We start from the raw sequence: 20,265 nt of genomic DNA on the forward strand, positions 1-20,265 counted from the left end.
GATGAGACCTCTTGTGTGTCACCAAGGCAACAGGGTGATAAGATGGGAAGGGATAAGCGCTTGATGAGAAGTGACAGGGGAGCAGATACTCTGTGACAGGGAAGGACCTGGAGATGTAGCGTCTTACTCCCCGAGCTGATGTGATTGTGGAGTGCTGGGTTTTTTCTCTCTCTCTCAAAGAAAAATGTGAGAGCCAAGTGGACACCCTAACAACCCACCACTTTTTCTCCTTAATGCATCAGAGTTGATAGAGATTGAGTCTTCAGAGATTGCACACCTATTACAGAATTAAGATTTTAAATATCTGGCTGACCTATTTTGTATGAGCATTGACCAGCTCCAGTTCCCTAAAGGGTGCATATAGTTGGCTTTAAAGGTTCCCCGGATTACTGATTTCTAGATTCCATATAGGTGAAGCATACTGGCAGTGCAGGATTAGTGAATGACCCAGCGGTGATGAAAGAACCTGTTAAAGCATGTGACTTCTGTCCATAAGAAGGAAGGTGCAGGAATGGACATGTAGAGGTGAGGAGGAAGCTTTGCTGAAGGCTGAAGTGAGGACCCTCTGCTCTGCCTAATCAGGGCATGCAGTAGCAGAGGTAGAGTGTAGTGCCCCCTGGGGGTTCGTGACTGCAGGGCAACCGGCTGTCGGGTGCAGAGTGCATCAGTGCTTACGTAAGGCCGAGTGAGAGCAAATCCAGCTCTGCTCCTCAGCCCTCGTTAGTTCTGCCCGCATTGCTAAACTTGTTACATGAACCCGTTGAAGCCACATCCAGTCCTGAGCTTACGATGATTTGAATTTTTCAGAGCTATCGGTTCTGGCACTGGCTCCTTTCTAAAGAGCTAATTTGACAGACTGGGAACGGGGAGCTGCAAGCAAGGCGACTCATTTCCCTTAATTTTTTTGACATTGAGACGTCAGTTAGCTGGTTTAAATGTTTCATAACAATGTGGAAAAGGGCTGCACAGCGCTGAGGCTTGAGGCTCGTTGTCTTGCAGTACTCAGCCTTTACCAAAGTGGGACATCAAAGGGAACAATGTAACACAGCATGTAAAAAACAGATCCATCACATCTTATAGCAGCGTCCCACATAGCATGAGGTGGGGAATGCATACGGAACATTCTGGAATGGGAAACGCTTGTTTTTGGGCGGGGCACAGTGGAGGTGCGCTGAGGGGACAGGCCTCTGAGGGGTGTGTGTCTGCTTGCTTACAGGTGAGCCCCGACTTTGTGAGGAGCGGGAAATTCACTCTGGAGCGGATGGGCGTGGTCTACGAGGCTACGGCTCATCTGAAGTCTCCCTTTGACGCAGAAAACAAGCGCGTGAAGGGGATCTACTGAGCACCAGAAAGGATGTGGCGGGCTAGGGGCGGAGCCAAAACCAAGCCCACGTCATCTTTACCAACTCAGGGAGGGTCTGCCGGGACTGCTTTGTGAGATCTTGTTTTAAGTGGACGTTATTTAGGTTTGAGCATAAGGTGGGTTATTGGCAACTGGTAGACATTTCCAATTACTTTATCTTTTTTCACTAGATCAAGACAACCCTCATACAAGCCTCAGATGGTGCATAGGTTTCTCCAGACTTTCAGTCTATCATCAGAGTACAGCATAGTCCCATGCTCAGAGCCAGTCCTGACCTCCCTGGGGCCCTTAGCAAAATTCTGCTAAGGGGCCCTCCTACCTGACCCGTGAGCCATGCAAACCATTTGCCATTGCCACACAGTCCCACCTGACACCCCAGTGCTCCCAGTACAGTCCTCCCTCCTTTAAAACAGTTTGTCAGTCCATCTGTCAGTCTAAGAATAGGAATATTTAATCAGTAGTCAATGTCAATCCATTGCTTTCCGTCTTGCATTATTCTAGAGTTGTTGTTAAACCTTGACTGAGACACTAGATAATCATTGTCTTGTTTTTTAAAATTATGTGCGCCTATGAGGAGTGCTATCACGCCCATATATTGTCTGGACTAGACCCCACAGAGGTTGCTGCTGGAAAGCGCGAGTTTCATTTCGTGCATGCACATATGAACGCATGTTCACGTGCGACGCGGTTATCTTTTCTGAGCTGCAGTTTATAAGCACAGTTGCCCCTTGGCATTTATCAGACGTAATAATTAAGCATTATAAAACGGGTAGCTCAGATCAAGCAATCTGATTGGTTCATAGCCGTGGTATATTAACCATATACCATGGCTATGACGTCTAATTCCTTTGCACAATTCAGTATCACTCTGCGTCTGAGGATAAGAATGAGGCCCTGCCCAAGCTTATGCATCACATATGTTTTACAAATGCCCAAAAGTACAGAGAAACAGAAATGCATTCTCTCAACAAGTTTTTAGATGCTTAGGTTTTTTAATTGTATCTTATCATAAAATGATGACTGGTGACTGGAATGATATCATTCTAAATAACTAGGTCAAACGCATTCGCTGGCCCTCTTGGCACCAAGCGTCTATGAGATGCAACATTGTATGAGCACACACTGACATGTTGGCCATGATTAATTTACAGCGGTGAACATTCTCAACGTTGTACCAACATGGCGGCCATGTTTTATTTATAATGGTGAACCTTCTCAGGAGGGAAGCTGTGGGAAATATGCTCTGTGAATCTTAGGAATGCTGCCATGCTTACAAAGCTGATCGTGGGAAATGATCTCTTAAATATTCTTTAGATAGCATGTGCTCTCTGTGTATGTTCTGTAATTTTGATCTTTCCTTCATCTTCCAGCGTGCTGTTAATGCACTAAATATGTTGGTTGCGTGAATGTGAAAGTACGTGGCTTCCATCAGATGTGCAATAGTGCTGCTTGGTCATTAGCCAAATATCCGAAACAACTTTGGATATTGACCTTTTAAACACAAGAACGCAAGCTTGAATTCATTACCTGGAGACACTAAATAAGAAAAAGTCGTCTATTTTTGTACATTGTAAATTAGTGTGTGGATATTGCCATGTGATAGCAGTCCACTTCTGAGCTGATTTCCTTGAATAACCAGGTGGAGATGCTGTTGGGTACATCTGCACCTTTTACCACATATTTTACATGAATTTAGATAACATGAATTTGGAGATTGTGGAATTATTTTAATTTTAACAAACTGATAATTTTGTAGCAATGTCTTATTTTATCAGTCAAAACTAATTTAAAAGTCTCTCATGCTGTTTTTTTCCATAATGTTACTAATCTTGCTTTTAAGGGTGATTTTATAAAACCTAAAGCTATTATATGAAGTCATTTTTGTGCTAGTTCTTTTGTCCCATATCTGTATCAGGATTGGTTCAGAAGGCAGCAGACCTCATATTAATCTGTTTGTTTTGGTGCATGCTAGCTCGTGAGGGCAAAGGAAGTAGTTCTAGTTACTGCAAAAGTGTTTGCAATATGTTTGTGCTGGAGGCCAGCCATTTTAAAGGTGATATGCCACTATGAGTGCCAAGATCACTGTTTTATCTAAGAGGACATAAAGCAGTTTCTAAATGCTTCTCCTCTTAACAAATAAGTCAGTATGAGCCCATAGACATTAGTACAAATCCGTAAAGAAACATAATTTCACAGATAAATTACTAATATATAATTTATCAGAATGGTTTCTCAGCTTGTTGTGTTCCGACACTTTTTACTTTCAATGTTAAAATATTATTCAAGGCTAGATTTGAGCTTATGATGGATGTTTGTGACTTAGTTCTATTACATTTAGAAAATGTTAATGAGACATCTGGTACAGAGGTATTCAATACTATTCTTCAATACAATACAATTCAATACTATTAAATTAGATCATGGCTCACTGCTATTGGGAATGGGGTGATTGTGTTTAAAATTGCAAAGGCATATTCATTGAAAGAGGAGATCAAAGTTGAGCCTGTGTGCTTCCTATGCCATTGCCAGTGGTTCTGAGTTTGTTATATTTGAGTGAGATTTGAGTCTTAATCCATAGTTGTAAACCATATTTTACTACATATTTGGAACCCCAGTTTGAAATGTGTTTAAAAACTGCATTTGGTATTATTGGAAGCAAATCAGGTGACTTTTTGTATAAATTACTGTTGTAAAGCATACAATGCATGACAATGCAAGCTTAATTAGCTTTTCCGTTGCAATGAGACATAAGCGTCTCCCCATTTAAAGTCTTAACTGTTAAATTGCCATATTTACAGCTTGTGGGAAATAAATGCTTTTGATTGGACAATGTTGCATTGTTATTTATGGCTTCTGTAAATGTGTGTTGCATGAGTAGGGTTGTGGGGAAGGACTGAGGCATTGACATCAGCTGGGAACTTAATCTGCAGAGATTGGTTCACCCAGGAGCCCAGACGAGTTAAAGGTTCGCTGCTGGAAGCTGTGTGGGCAGGGACTCTGGCTCTGTGGGCGGGGACTCTGGCTCTGTGGGCGGGGACTCTGGCGCTGTGGGCGGGGACTCTGGCGCTGTGGGCGGTGACTCTGGTCCTGTGGGCGGGGACTCTGGCCCTGTGGGCGGGGACTCTGGCTCTGTGGGCGGGGACTCTGGCTCTGTGGGCGGGGACTCTGGCCCTGTAGGCGGGAACTCATGCCCTGTGTGCGGGAACTCAGGCCCTGCTGTTGGGCCGCACCTCGGTGGGCGAGTCGGAACGGGCCACAGGACTCCTAGCACTCTCACAGGGGTAGGGGGGCCTCTGGAGATGAGCAGTGACCTGGGGCAGCTCCTGTCTCTCCCAGTCCCCCTGCCAGAGACAGTCAAACACAGCCAGCAATGAGGCACAGGGTAGAGGCACTGCTGGGTGCAGGTGGTCTCTAAAATCTGAACCCTACCCCCAACCCCACACACACACATCAGGATACTGTACACCTGGGCTCATTAAAACAGAAAAGGGCACACCAGCGCAGGTGAGGATTCTTACACCACATTAACACTTTCCACTGGGAGAGCAGAAAACACATCTGTGAACTGAACCTGTTGGAATGGAGTGAGTGGAGGATAGGGAGCATTTCTGAAACATTCCTTTGTCTATCACAGAGGGCGGTTGGGCGGGATTATCGGCTGAGTTCAGGGTGTGGTGAGGGGAAGCAGGGACGTTACATTGCTGCAGTGGGGTAGCCTGCAGCCGTAGACCAGTGTGCTCCAGGGACCTGGGACCGGTGGCGCTGGTACTCACGGGAAAGAGCTGGGCTGTGGACTGGTTGCAGTGCATGGAGATGGGGGCGGTGTTGTAGAGGGAGTTCAGCACCTCTGCGCTGAAGGTGTCCCAGGTCAGGGAGGCAAACTGTTCGGTCACGCTGGTCTGCCCACAGTCACAGGGGTCGCCTCCCTGAAACCTGGCAGGGGGACGAACGGCAGTTGGATCGGTTTTCAAGTCGAATGAAGGAATACTTACAGTGCGTCTGTCACAGGCGGCAAGGTAATTCACCTGTTAATGAAGTTGAAGTACTTCTGCAGGTACCCTGGGTCCACATGGCTCTTGCACAGTTCCAGCTGAGTTCGGGGGTAGTAGTGGACGTAGTTCACACACATTTCCTCCTCAATACCAAATCCTCCCTGTGGACAGATTAGCCAGGGGCAGCGCCTGAGCCTTCTTAAATTAGCATTGCTAACATATTAGCATTGTGCTGACAAAACACAATGCTGTCAGCAGTTCACAACTATCAGCTCAACTCAATGCAAGTTAACTTCTCTGCTGTGTAAACCTTACGGCTGCAGTGCTCTTCTGAGCTCAGTGAAAAGCTTTCCCAAGTGAGTAAGTCCGACCTGCCGGGGCCACAGCTTCGCCTGTTCCATCCACACATCCTCTGTAAACACGGGCTGTGTGCTAAGAGCACACAACTGGCCTGCGTTCGCCTGTCCACCACCTCCCCACCCCCTGTGTCCGCTGCCAGTGGGATGACTGAGCTTTACCAGCGCTGGCTGTTGTTTCTCTGTGACCTTTACTTCTGTTTATTGGATTAAAAATCATTACGAAGCATCTGCATGACTTCCTCACTTCAGGGAAAAGAGGAGTGGTGACTAATAAAACATAATTAAGTTTTTTTTTTTTTTTTTTAATCTAGTATTTTTAATAGGATAACAGGGAGGATATATGTACACTGCTGATAATGGATGCGCACTGGCATTATCTGTCATGTGTGTGCTTGTGCATGTGTGTGTGTGTGTGCGTAGCACTGCTGGAGCTCTGTGTCTGAGGGGTTTGTGTGTGTGTGTGTGTGTGTGTGTGTGTGTGTGCGGGACCTTGCGCTGGCATGCGTGTGAGTGTGTCTGTGTGTGAGTGTGCGAAGCACTGCTGGAGCTCTGTGTCTTAGGAGTGTGTGTGTGTGTGTGTGTGTGGGAGCTTGCGCTGGCGTGTGTGTACATGTGTGCATGTGTGTGTGTGTGTGTGTGTGTGCGTGAGCGTGCGAAGCATTTCTGGAGCTCTGTGTCTTAGGGGGTCTCAGCTGATCTGTGCTCCCTCTGCATGGTCTGCAATCGCAGCACTGTTATGGATGTGCTTTGACTTGACATACAAATGTCAGCCTCTTTTCTCTAATGCTTCCTTTCAGAGTGGTGGGAGTTGTGAATTTGTCTCCACTACAGACCCTTTTACTGCTAGTCATTTAACATGAGGGATAAATTGGAACACGTGGGTGTGTGTGCGTGTGTGTGTGTGTGTGTGTGTGTGTGCGCGCGTGTGTGTGCACTCAGGAGACTCACCACAGTGACTGTTTTCCTGTCATCAGTGTTGTATGTACATCTGGTCAGGAGGACATCACCCTGTGCCATAAATACAGTTATGAGGGAACATGGTGCATCCTTGGGACTGCCTTTCAGGCCAGTGCCTCATTGCTGCAGTACTGTCTTTATTTTTGTTTCTGTTTATAGCAGAGCTTTTTCTCAAAGGATATTAACCGTAGTCAAGATTACTTTGTGTATTCGGTCTATAGTTGCAGCACTAGTGCTTTGAAAGGGTGTTAATACGGACACTAAAAAGAATAGTTTTGACAGTGGTAGTGGCCTGTTTATTTGTTTACTGTTGCTGCAGTGACTGCAGTTTCTATCTTGGTCATACTAGTGCCTCTTTGTCTGAATCTGCTACCTCAGGTCATCACCACAGACAAAAGTAGCTACTTACAGGTAACACATTCACCATCTTCTTCAGTGTTCGGATTATCTGAGGATAAAAGCAAACGCATGTATTCAACCGTGGTTTGAGCATGCAGCAGCACACACACGATCATTTCCTGTTGAATCCTTGTTTCTAAATTCCCAGAGCCAAGCTTGTGGAGGTAAATGAGTGAGTGTGTGGAACTCTGTTTGCAGGGCGGCTCTGAGCTATTCAAAGGCCGTGAGACACAGGTGAGTCAGGTTTATACTCAGCAGGACTGTTAGTGTTTGCAGCTCATTTGGTTTGAGTCAGTTGTAATCATACTCTAACAAAGTGCACCACAACGTACATCCTCCCAAAAGATTAAAAACAAAAAATTTTTAACCAATTTGAAAAGAAAATGTGAAAAAGTATGCCCTGAACCCTTCAGATGCACGTAATTGCATGCGGCATGTTTTGGTGCGCTGGGCATGGTGTCTGACAGAGGCAGAGGGTGTGTGGTACCTGGTAGTGGGTGCTGAAGTGGTACCTGACAGAGGCAGAAGGTGTGTGGTACCTGGTAGTGGGTGCTGAAGTGTTTGTCCTCCTGCACAATCTCCACTTCCTGGCCCCCTCTCACCAGCACGGTCCTCACGCCCTGCCCTGCCAGGTGAGTGTGCAGCTGGGATGCAAAGATGAAGATCCCTCCTTGGGGCAGGGCCTAGGGGTGGGGCAGAGAAGGGTTGGGCGCGTCACTCCTCTGTGTATCGGGCGGGCCTGTCCTGCTGTAATAGCTCTGCAGAGAATCAGTGTTATTCACCTCCTGTACCAGTGTGACAGCCGTTAACCTCTGCCTGCAGTGCTAGTGTTGGTCAGCTCAGATCTATGTGTCTGACCTCTGGGGTGAATATAGGTGATTTTCAGCTCTTAACGCGATGCCATTCAATCAGTCAAACTCCCCACTATGGTGGATCATGCTGCTGGGTTGGGGAAAGGTAGCAGTGGTACCCACCGTCTGGGTGCACTTGGCTGTGCAGTATCCTGTCAGCTGGAAGTGCGGTTCTCTGGGTGGGATGGCCATGATTGGGGTGTAGACCAGGCCCAGCTCCATGATCCCGGCGTCATACTTCCTCAGAGTGGGCGTGTAGTACAGACGGATCCCGGAAGAATCCTGGCGACCTAAAAGATATCAGCGGAGTTGTATGGAGAAGGTAGAGGGTATTGAGGGGGAACATTAGAAACGGAGACTGTTAGACTTAGAAGTTATGACCTGTGGGACTCATGTTCAACTTAGGGGCACTGTGGTACCCCAGAGAAATGTAATTGCCTCAGTAAATATATCCACCTGTGTAATGAACAATATGTAACACATGTGCAGCCACTTCTATGTATCATTATGGAAAATGTTTCCCTTAAGAAGAGTACCTGAGATTAGGAGTGGGTTGTGATAGTGCACCTCCAGACGAAGGAATCTGGAGGACTGTGGTCCCCCAAAAGGCAGTCCAGCGTCAGGGGGATAGTAGAAAGCCTGCCAACACAGATCAGTACTTAAACTGTGCAACTGCCGTGATTGGTCAGGGGACCACAGCAAGCGAATCATCCGCAACGAAGGACGAGACGGTGCAGAAGAGACGCTCTCAGTAAACATAGGAGGCAGTCAGCAAGCCTGGGTATGAAGTGCACATAATGTGGCATGAATATGTGTGGGTGTGTGTGTGTCTATCCACCCACTGAGCTGTGAAGATGTTGATGCATCCACTAAAAGCAGCTGAATTAAAATAGTGGATGAGAGTACCTGAAGTCACGATAAACATGAACACAATTTCCATTCACTGACTCTACGTTTTAAGTTTTAAGCCCATAACAAGATGGATATGCACCAGAATTGCCTTCCACACTGCATGTTAAGTCCATAGGTGATTGTACTGGTCCCTTACTCAGGCTATACCCTCACAGGAACTCAGTGACCATTCCTGCTCCAGCACCTTCAGAATGTCTTTCATGGAGATGAAATCGTTCCGGTTATTCGTGGATAGGTCTCAGTCAGTGCTTTTCACCCATCTAGCTTTCTCCTGGCAGCTGGTGCTGCAGATAAATTTGGGATAGGGGTTACATAACTGTTCCCCTTCTACCTCCATACTCATGGCTTAACCATCCCCGCATCCCTCTTTCAAATTTGAAAACAATAAAACACGAAAAAGGCATTAATATTTCCCACCTAATCTCGTCTCCTCAGTTCTGTTTGCCACCCGGCCGAACACATGATTTCATTTACTTTGCTCTTTTGCTAATCCAATTGGTGTCCCCCCTTGTTTAGCACCCGTTCTTGGCTGTGATCCTCATCCATCAAGACGCCTCTGCCTTGTACTGCCTGTTCACATCTATACTGAGGCTGGCAGCCCTTGTGTGAAAAACAGGGCTGCCTCTGAAAGGAAAACTTTGCTCCTGATTGGATTTGTCATCGTCGTTCGTGTCTCTCGGCGTGTTTGGTATCTCGTTGTCCTTCATTTAGTCTAGTGCTGGGAACTACAAAACATTGTTTGTGACAACTCCTCTAAGATGGAACCCAGGGCCTGAGGACACCTTATACACGCAGCATGGCCTCAGCAGGTGATGGTGCTTCCTGAAGCCTGCATTGATTCCAGGTTGATGTGGATGTAACCGGAGGTAAAGTGGGGAAGAATTCCAGGTGTGGATGTATCATGTGAAGAGTTCTGCCAGCGTGGCCACGGTTACCTCTGCCCCCATGGCCCAAGCAGCTAGCACGTGGCGGCAATAATTCAGGTTCCTGGGCTTCATTTTGGAGTCGCAGGCGCCGCTGTACTGGGGCACGGTCTCCAGCTGAGGGGCGCACTCAAACACCTCCATGTGGTGAACGATGGCCTCGTTGCCAGGGGTGATCACAGACTCGTACTATGGAGACACAGTTTACCGTTTACTCTCAATAAGGAAGCTTGTCACGCTCCATACTTGCAATCATAAAGTGAGAGCAGTCACAGTATGCAAACAAACATTTGTTAGTTGGTTTGTGTACTGACATCATTTATTAAAAAAAAAAACCCTTTCATGCAGAAAAAACATTGCCATTATTTTTTATCTTGTCTCTTTTAATATAATTGCATATAGTCACTGTAAAATGACTGCTTTCTGCATTTTGGTGACACGCCTACTGTATGACTGCTTAGTGGGCCTCTTCTTCACTGCTAATTTTCCCAGATTCTCCTCACCATATGTCCCCTATGCAGCCTGTGACTGGATGAAGGGGGAGGTGAGGCATCAGCAAAGAGGCACATGTTGAGTGGCTCAGCTTGCCTCACATATCTCTTTTCGCAGAACATTTCTGCAAAAATGGGGTAAATGTTCCCAAAAGTGTCCTGTCTAAAGTAACATTGTAGGAAGTGTCTTTGAACATTACATATTTTATGTTATTTTACATGTATCCTCCGTTGTGTTTTTTCATAATCAAATGATAACCATAATAGGATGTTACCTGTATGTTTGTATGTAACATTGGATAAAACCTGTATGGAACAACAAATACATTCTCAGACTAGAGAACATGCTCATAACAATATCTCACAATATTATCTCACAGTCTCATGGGATTCTAACTGGAATGTTCTTGAAAGGGTTCCTGTTAGGTGAGTATATAAGTGGGGCAGATTTTGAGCTGTGTTATTTCTGAATATATGAGTAAAAAGATGGCCATAATCTGTACCTGTAAATAGTAACACATCACAAGAATGAAATGTAGACAGGGTTACCATAACGATGTGGTTCTTGGGAATGTCGCGAGGCAGCTGGTAAACATGACACCAGTAGGTGGTTTCCTGTTCAGGGATGGTGATTGACGGGGCCAGGACCTCCAGGGTCCGTACGTCATTGGGCAGTGAGATGGAGGGGCTGTCCGGCCGGAGGAGAAGGACCCGTTGTATTCCAGAGTGGATGAGGAAGAGGTTGAGTTGCTCGAGGGAGGTCAGTGGCTTGTCCAGTAATCCAAAAATCAGATGGACTGTGCCCTCCTACACAACACACAGCATTTTAGACATGACACAATGCGCATGTGCAGTGGTAACAAAATGGTTTGAGTAGGTAACTGCAAGTTGTTTGTGTTGATATTGTACCTCTATGACATAGTCTCTGGGGTCACAAGTGCTGAAGGGCCTCTTGAAAAGCAGGAAGAATCCCTCAGGGGTGTGTCTCGCCTCTATTAACTGGTAGTCCTGCTGGCTGTCCAGTGTCACATGACCAGTGCTGTCACTCCAGGCATCCTGAACACAAAAAATGCATTCCACATCAGAATCTGGAAACATTATCATTTATAACACTTGCTGGACTTCACCAAGTCTATAAACACTTCAGTGCACAACTTCACAGATGAAAGGTTGAGGGCAAAATCAATATGAATAATAAAGTTCATTTTTATTTTCTTCATTAGTGAGTTGCTTAATCATGAATGCGTATGTAGAAAGGCTAAGGTGTTTTTATTCACTTAATTCATTTATTTGAAAGACACATTTATCCATGGCAGCATTGAGCACAAGATTACCATGGCAACATTCATTAATATTCATTTCACAGGAGGAATAAGAACATAGTTACTGAACTGCCAGTATAAGTATATGCATCCTAGCTAATTTGAGAATTCTTTAGCTCTACTAAACTATATAATGGCTACATGACTTTTATATCATGGCTACAGTAATTCGCCTAAGAGACAAAACCTGCGATTATTTGGAGCACAAAAGTACTATCACCAAGAAGGCACAAAGGGCCCTTTTATCATCAATGTGTGAGGGTAGTGGAACAAACCAGCAATTATTATTGTCAACAAAAGTAAATACTGTTATACAGCTAATCTATCTCCACTATCCCAGAAGGCAACTGAAGAAAGAAAGAGGATAAATAAAGAGGGTCAGGGGAGCCCTGGGGCAGTCTGAAGAGGTGGGGTGGGTCTTCAGTCTGCATCAGCATATGGGCAGGGTCGCTGCTGCCCTGACCACTATGGGAAGCTCCCTCCACCACCAGGGGGCGGGGCCTGGGAAGTGCAGGCAAGCAGGAGGGGAGGAGTGTTTACATCCAGGCAAACAGTGATTCTTAGGAGCAACAGTGCCTTACACAGGTAATTGTGTCTAACAGTAATCTGTAAGAGATTTCTATAAGAAGACGCATTTTACACTTTTTAGGATTCATTCAGGAGGTGCCGTAATCAGTTACAGGGTGCTAAGGGCATGTCCAGGTTGTATAATCTGTGAACTCCAATTATTATCTGTGAAATTGTATATTCTAAGGTGAAATCCAAGTGGGTTCGTTTGGAGAGGTAGTGAGGGTAGAAAAGATGCGTGCCCGCCTGCATCCAGAATCTAAAATGTGTTGGGAGTTTACCAGTTGAATGAATGGAATCACTTATGGCATTTCATTCTCAACATCCTCAAGGTAGTTTCCTTATTGCCACAGCTGCTTAAAAAAAGAAATCATGTCAGTATTCTACTTTAAGCAATATCTGTGTGTTTTCACTGTATGCCAATGCATTATATCCCATTGAATGACATTATAAATTGCTTCATCAGGGTTAGTGAAACTGTGTGAAACCACCCAGTATTGCGGTTTAGAGCGAGGAGGGTAATCCACTGATTACCAGTGCTCTGACTGCCAGAAGATCATTCACAAATCATTATTTTAACTGATTTTATTAGCGGTTTATTTGGTAAATTGATTGCATTGAGCTAAATGTTTTGTGTAGGAATGCTTGGCGCTGATGTAGCTACTCAGATATCATTTCCCAGGTGGAGAGTCCCTTGAGTCAGTGCAACAGTTGAGTCTGTCTCTTGTAATCATTACGGTGCTGCTGCATCAGTGTTTGTAAATAGTATTACAGAACACTTTCCAGACTGTTGTAATAGCTCAGGACTAAGTGTATAGATTCATAGGACACAATTTTTTAATTCTCAGACTGAGAGAAGAGACAGTTTGTCTAGATTAATCAGTTTCTGTTTGTCTCTTCAGGCTGGTTCTCCGGGGGGGCACATGCTGTAGTTCTGACGGGGGAAATCCCAGGCTTTTAAAGGGCTTTGTTTGTTCCCTCTCAGATTTTCTCCTGGGTACACAGAGCGCCAAACCATTCAAGATTCATTTCAAGAGAGGAGTACCAAATGGTCAGGAGTAAAAACAGATGCATAATGCATGTTTAAACACCCCAGGGCAAGCGGTTAAATATTCACCAGGAAAAAAAAGACTTTGACGTGACTGCCTTCTGTTTTGGCTTGCGACTTTTTTCTCCTTTTTCACGGAGTGGGACAGGGAGCCTGTGATCTTGTGCGGAATCAGCATGAACACAGAGCTTGTGTGTGTGCACAGGGTGAGTGGGATCATGCCCGTCAGTTAAATATATTCAGTCCTCAACAGGAAATATAAGAAACTTTGTCCCAAAATGATATGGCAGCAGAGGATGCATTCAATCTTACCCCTTGCTTACAATATAGGTTAACAATAGAAACTTTTTTTAAAAAAACTAGCTAGCTATCTTGGTGGACAAGCGACTCCTCCTGATATTAGGGCACCTTACTTCATTTTTGGCATGATCTTAAGAAAGAATCCAATGACGTCATTGCATATCACATTTTTCATTAGTGCACATATATATTTACCAATGGTGTTATTTTTTAAATTATCAGTGGTGATATTTTTCAGTTTTATTATCCTTTCCTGATAAGAAGGAACCACAATATAAAATTATCCCCCTCAGAATGAAACAGACTCCTCCTTGGATGTTTAAGTCATAGATCAAATAGATATTACTGTAAAAAAACTATAAAAAGACTGGCAGCAATTTTGCCAGTGAAAAAACATTTAATGAAGAGTAAAAGACTGTATAGATCCTGTTATTTTATGGGATGGACATTAAATAATGGGATATTGCTATTATTCTTCATGACTTTGACAGTGTTTTGAAATTCTGTGCATTTCTACGAACATTTATAAACATTTTCTTTTTTTACAGCGTGATGAATTTGAAAATCCCCGAAACATCATCAAAGAATTAAGGTGGGCCAACCTTTTCTGAGTATTTTTATTTTTATTTTTTGCAACAGATATACTCATTGTATTTTTGTTTGTGATCATTGATTTTTGTTTATAGCATTTGGATTTTATTGCCTTTTTAATTATTATGTTCCCCCACCCATCGCTTCACAGTCATCCATTCTCATTATTTCACCTTGTGCCAGAGAAACATGGTTTTCTATTCAAAAGTGTGTCTTTGGATTAAACTAATTCAGGTAGGAAATGTGGTATGCGTTTGGTTAAGAGGAAGCATTGCCATGGCCCTATTCTGGACAGCAGATCCTCCTTACGTTCGTAGAGTTTGTGCATTTACTGTGCTCATATTTCACAATGTGCCGTGCTTATTTATTTATTTATGGTCACCACACCTCAGATGCTAAAAAATAATTCTGTGTTATGTTAATATTATATTAATATATTAATGTTATATTTCTATAATATTTAAATCAAATTTTATGCCAGTTTAAATAGGGTATTAAACCCATTTGTGAAGGTGGAATTTATTCAGCATTTTTAAAAACTCTAGTTCTAATGGTCGCATATTACTTCAAACAGCCATGGTTGCTGGGAAACATCTTTCAATAAATTTTGAGACTTAGGTGTTTTCTTTCTCATAGAGAAAAAGACTGCTTGGGCAGGTGCAGGGAGGCAGTACCCTCCACGGCAGCTCCCAGACTGGTAGCCTGGATGGAGCTAGCCACAATAGATACATGCAGTGTAATATATAAATGGCTTTATCTGGTTATTGTTGGTGGTGTATGGAGAGCTTTATGAAAGCTCGATGTTTACAGGATTTGGTTCAGTTTGTAATAGCAGTAAAAATGTAACATTGCAACCTTCGGTTATTCTTATTATATATATATATATATATAGAGAGAGAGAGAGTATCTATTGCCAGTAATGATTGATATAGGATCTTCTCAATTGGCATTTCCTGAGAAATTAGAATGTGGTTTCAAAATAGATCCTTCAGTGTCTTATAAGCTAAATTAGCTCATAAATAATAGGACCAGAAGAGTCCAATTTCAAGCCCAGCTGAACAGTACAGTACTCATCTGGTGACTTCCGGAGTTTCATTAATGTTTTTCATGCAATGCTGGGCATGGAACTGATGATTACAATCACTTAAATATTCTGTCAACTGTAAAGACCATGATGAAATATCATATTCTTACACTATGTCAAACATCAAGAATGCTAAGAAACATAAAGGCTCATGTTAGTCACAATATCTAAGAGTCTAGTGCTCATCCATTGCTCAACCATCAATTCACAGTGATCAAGTGACATCAGCAGTTCTCCTATGTTTTTTTAGCGTTCACTGGGTAGCTTTTTGCATATGAAATTTAGCACATCTGATTGGATGTGAGACATGAAGAATTGCGGCATGGGTATACCAGCAAGTGTTCCTTTGGGAAAAGGTGTCAGTAAGACGTCAAGTGTAGGCAAATCGAGGTCAAGCCAGCTCTTACCCCAAAGTAGGATTTGTGTCCATCATTCCAAAGGACGACCAGGTCAGCGTTGAAGAGCTCCCCGCGGTCGGACATGCCAAAAATGAGACCCTCATGCAGGTCCCTCACCTGCAGCTCCAGGTAGAGCTCCTGCAGGGCATAGCTGATGTTCCAGGACAGCTGCAGGTCGCCTTTGGGGTCCAGGGGAATGTGGTATGGTAGTTTTACCCCAGAGGAGCTGCCCGCCTGATATGACGCCACTAAGATCACCACTAAAGTCGCCAGCATGGTAAGATACATCAGCGTCATGTCCTGCAGACTGAGGCTTCTGTTGAGTAGTCTCATGTCCTTGGCTTCCCTTCCTCCTCTGAACTTTCTCTGAGCAGGTGATCTTCTGCCTTCTTATCTTTACTTATCCTTCTGGGGTTTCTTCCTCCTATGACTCTGCCTGGATGTGGTCATCCCATTCTCTTCCTGCTTTTAAAAGCACTGGCACATGACCACTCATGCTCTGTCTGGCCTAATTGGATTACGTTTGTTGATGAAATTCGATTGTTTCTTTAGCCCTCTGGTCAGGTACTTTTTCGACATCTGCCAGTCTCTAATTGATCCTAATTGACCATGGACATTATCAATGGCAATTCAGCCAGACTAAGTGAGTTTTATTGCCTATTTAATCTCTGCTAGATTTGGGGGCTTGGACCAGAAGGGCACTTTCACTAAGTTAGAGATAATTCTGTGAGGTACAAGTTTCTGTTAAACTGTGACTTGGCCACAAAAAAGATGTTCATACTAGATCTGTTTCTGTTGGTGATTTAGGCAGTGCAAATGATGTCCTCATTATCCTAACTAGTACATATGCATTCCTATAGCTTGTGCAGAAAGAAGACTCTGTTAAACTGTGAATGAACCATTCTGTAACTGTCCGTTGTGAATGATTGTACATGAGACAACAATGCAACACAGTTTCAGACTACCTTATAAGTGAAGGGAGAGGAGAGGCTGTATTATAGTCATGATGGGTCAACTGCGGCATGCTTAGCTGGAGTTTAAAACTCAGGTTTATACCCTTAGACCGCAACGGTGCTGCAATAGACCCATTGAGACTTCTGAAATAATTAACTATCCAGAATTACAGTATCAGGAAAGTAGCAGCTAGGGAGAACTGTTGCAAAGTATAGCATTACGCTTCCCATGAGGATGAACATCCGGACTGATTAGTCAACAACATCTGATATTGTATAATGGTCCCATATACTAGTGTATTCTGAAAAAATGAATGCCCCAAATGCAGGGGATGAGGTGATCTGCCATTTGACAGGCACAGTGTATTGTATTTCAGAGCTGTCTGTGGAAAGTCCTTAGGATGACACCTAGAAGAAATGGTGAAAAAAGTGACCAATGATGATTTATAATGTGAAATCTTTCTCCCAGGATAGCTGTGTAGACATACAGTACAAGTCAGTGATGCCTGTTTTTTCTGATACTTAAAATAAGAAAAAAATTATCTGCTTGTGTGTTTCTATGTCCAATAAACAGCAACATTTTTTTATGTTTTTTTTTTTTCTTTTTCATTATTGGAAACAATGGGTATTAATGAGATTATGAGAATAAATGTGTCATCTGCTTATAGTGTAGAGATGATACAGCTGTGATATTTGTGAAACTTAAAAAAAAAAAACATTCCAACGTGACAAAGAAGACAAAAATATTTTTTCACTATACATGACTGCTGATCACCTCCTAACACTGAAAACCCCATGAGCTGTCTGAAGTGCTTTTTAGACCATAGCCAGATGAAACAGCTGCTCCCACACTATTGTTTCTGTGGGTTATAGGCATGTGCACACTCATCTGCACATACACATTTAAACTAGCATGATTGGTACCTGGCCTGTGAGAGGTTATGGTTGGGCATGTCCCTTTAAATGAGAAGTATGTTCTTATGGGAAATAATAATCACCACCGATAGGCATTGTATAGATTTCAAGATGGTAAAAGAAATGCACAGCTTGTACACAGCAGAAGATAAACTCTTGTTCGAGATAAACAAGCTGCTTTAGCCAGTTTACTTTCTTTCTTCTTTTTTTTCTTTTTTTGGTGTGCGAATAACCGTAAGTGATTGTCTTGCATTGTCTCAAACCAGAAGCAATGATGCTGCCTTGTTTGTGGGAAAGGTTAGCGCGATGCCTGTGGCCATAATGGTGGGGGTTTTGGACAGTGAGGGATCTGAAGGGGGAGGGAGAGGAAGGTGGAGGCTGTCGGGGTTACGGCAGGAGCAGCTGCTGGTTTGGACAGGAAGCAGCACAGCTAATGAAATGACGGGAGTCGCTAGAGGCGGCCGGCAGGATTTATACCTTTTCCAGAGTGACAATGTGCCGGGTTTTACTGCCAGCCCCTGGGTCTCCGACACGCAGAACCCTGATGGCTACTCCACTAATGCGTCAGAAATACAAAGAGCCTGGAATAAAAGAGGCAGGACGTGAGGGAGAGGAGGGAGTGAGAGATAGACAGAGAGAGAGAGAGAGAGAGAGACAGATGGAGAAACAGACAAGCAGAGAAAGGAAGGGGAAGGCAGATAGTGTTTTAGAAAATGCTATATTTGGAGTGTTATAGCTATATGTGTATGGATACCTACATGTCTATATGTGTGTGTATGTGTGTTTGTGTGTGTGCATGTGCATCTGTGTATGTCTGTGTGTGTGGGGGGGTTGTGTGTGTGTGCATGTGTGTGTGGGGGGGGGTTGTGTGTGTGTGTGTGTGTGTGCGGGTTTGTGTGTGTGAGTATGTGGGTGGATGCGTGTGTGCGGGTGTGTGTTTGTGTGTGTGTATGGGTGTGCATATGTGTGTGTGGGTTTGTGTGTGTGGGTGTGTGTGTATGAGTGTGCACGTGTGTGTGCGTGTGTGTGGGTTCGTGTGCGTGTGTGCGTGTGTGTGTGTGTGAAGGTTTGTGTGCGTGTGTGGGTGGGTGGACGGGTGTGTGTATGGGGGTACATACAGAGAAAGCAACACAGACATACAGTGCCTGAGGCTTACACTGACATTCACCAGCCCAGAACATTCAGTCATTGTGCTTAATGCCTTTCCTTCCCATCATCCTCAGCTCCGCCAAGCCAGGGTGGGGCTGGAACTGACGAGCTCTAAGAAACAAACCCTTCCCCCATATCAGTCCTCCTTCCTATTTCTATCCCTCTATCAACTGCTGTATCACTGCACTGACTTCATTGGAAATCACCACAAGAAATTACAAACTCACTAAATCAGGATTCACACCGTCAAGTGGAGTGACAGGAAAACATTTTTCATTTAATTTTCATTGATTTGTGAGCATTGTGTATTCCATGTGAGTTGCTGGGCTGGCTTTGTGTACTGTGTGTCCTCTTTCTGATGATGACTGCAAAAGGTTCCCTCTTTGTGTTTGAGTGCTGTCAGGTAGTTTCTTGTGCTCTCTCTCTTTCTTTCATTTGAAAGGGTCAGGTAGGAGGTATTCATTTAAGTTAACCATTTTTAGTTTGTTTCCAATATTTGTCTTTCATATGATCTGAACAGTTGCTTTTTCATTGCATGCAGTGACCTTCACAGCATGCAGCATATATTCCCAGACACACAGAGGTGCATATTGAACAATCATGATGCCAATGTGCTCCAGGCACATCACTGTAGTGTCTTAACCTTCTTGTTGCCACTCTCACTCGGCCAATAATAAATAAAGAACTGAAAAGAGAAGAAGAAGAAGAACAAGAAGAGATAAAAGATGTGCCTTTTTGTGCTTATGCATATTTCAAGGCCTTGTTGCCACAATGCAGTGAAATCTCAGCCTCCTTTAATATTTGGACGTTTTAATAATTGATACTATAAAAATCCAGTTTTCAGTTTCCTCAGACTCTTTTCTTAGCTGCACTCTCCGCGTGGGGGTGGAGCGAGGGGTGTGCAGGAAGAAATGCACCAGGAAGAACACAGGGGGGGGAGAGATATTCAGGCAGAAGAGAGGCAGAAAGACAGTTCTGAGAGATGACACAGTGTGAGAAACAAGTCTGGGACGCATAGACATACCATACGAAAGACACAAGTAGCATTCATGCAATAAGGGCTGCTGTTAAACGCTTAATCACTGTTGATGTACCATAAGCTGAATTTCTGTTGTTATTGTTACATGTTCTTGTTCTGTGGAGTCTCTGCTTGCCTGTGTCTGGGGTCCTGCAGGTGGAGCTGATTGAGGAACTGAGTACTTGATTGCTGATGATGCTCACCTGTGTTCACCTGAGGGCCGAAGTGAATAAAAGCCAGAGAACCCTGTAGTTCTAGAGACTCCTTTTGACTCCCCTTTAAGACTCCTTTTAAGACTCCATTTTTTTTTCCCTTGCGATTTTAGAATTTGCAGCTACCATGTTTTGCCACGCTTTGCTTTCAGCTCAAGTTTTGTGTTGGTACTCTTCTGTTGTAGGTTTTAGGGGATCAGACCGTTCTTTTCTTTCTTTTTTTATAACCTTTTTAGTTAGTTAGGCCAGGGTAGGGAGAGTATTTGCTGGAAGACTCACTCTTTTGGCTTTGGCCTGGTAGGGTGGTTTAGTATTTTTTTTTGTTTTAAATAAGGAGTAGCCTAGCTCAGGCTTGTTTTCTGCCTGACCATCCTGTTAAGCTACACATGATAAAGCATTCTGTATTTTTTTGTCTTATTTTTGTAATAAGATTCTTTTTTTTTTTTTTTTTTTTTGTTCCG

The 20,265-nt window shown here is 43.8% G+C and overlaps 2 protein-coding genes across 2 annotated transcripts in view; one reads left to right on the forward strand and one right to left on the reverse strand.

The window, feature by feature from the left end:
- sardh (sarcosine dehydrogenase) overlaps window positions 1-4,190 on the forward strand; it is a 42,347-nt gene extending 38,157 nt beyond the window's left edge. The window contains exon 21 of the mRNA XM_035391251.1: window positions 1,217-4,190. Coding sequence (XP_035247142.1) covers window positions 1,217-1,342 — 126 coding nt within the window. The 3' untranslated portion in view covers window positions 1,343-4,190. The remainder of the gene's footprint in view (window positions 1-1,216) is intronic.
- dbh (dopamine beta-hydroxylase (dopamine beta-monooxygenase)) lies at window positions 3,271-16,003 on the reverse strand. The gene is made up of 12 exons (XM_035391253.1): window positions 15,567-16,003; window positions 11,157-11,303; window positions 10,797-11,054; window positions 9,769-9,945; window positions 8,458-8,560; window positions 8,045-8,211; window positions 7,610-7,753; window positions 7,081-7,119; window positions 6,663-6,722; window positions 5,389-5,516; window positions 5,137-5,296; window positions 3,271-4,704 (listed from the first exon to the last, which is right to left on the reverse strand). Exons 1-12 carry the CDS (start codon window positions 15,888-15,890, stop codon window positions 4,570-4,572), a joined length of 1,842 nt encoding a protein of 613 aa, XP_035247144.1. The 5' UTR covers window positions 15,891-16,003; the 3' UTR covers window positions 3,271-4,569.
- Window positions 16,004-20,265: the final 4,262 nt, after the last annotated feature.

This window comes from Anguilla anguilla, chromosome 14 (assembly GCF_013347855.1).
Source record: "Anguilla anguilla isolate fAngAng1 chromosome 14, fAngAng1.pri, whole genome shotgun sequence".
Classification (NCBI taxonomy): Eukaryota; Metazoa; Chordata; class Actinopteri; order Anguilliformes; family Anguillidae; genus Anguilla; species Anguilla anguilla.

Excerpts from the sequence above, each read along its gene's own strand:
- dbh (XM_035391253.1), bottom strand. The coding sequence starts at position 15,890 with ATGAGACTACTCAACAGAAGCCTCAGTCTGCAGGACATGACGCTGATG. Across the intron at positions 8,212-8,457 it reads CAACCCACTCCTAATCTCAG|GTCGCCAGGATTCTTCCGGG; the intron begins GTACTCTTCTTA and ends GATATCTTTTAG. Across the intron at positions 5,517-6,662 it reads ACAGGAAAACAGTCACTGTG|GGAGGATTTGGTATTGAGGA; the intron begins GTGAGTCTCCTG and ends ATCTGTCCACAG.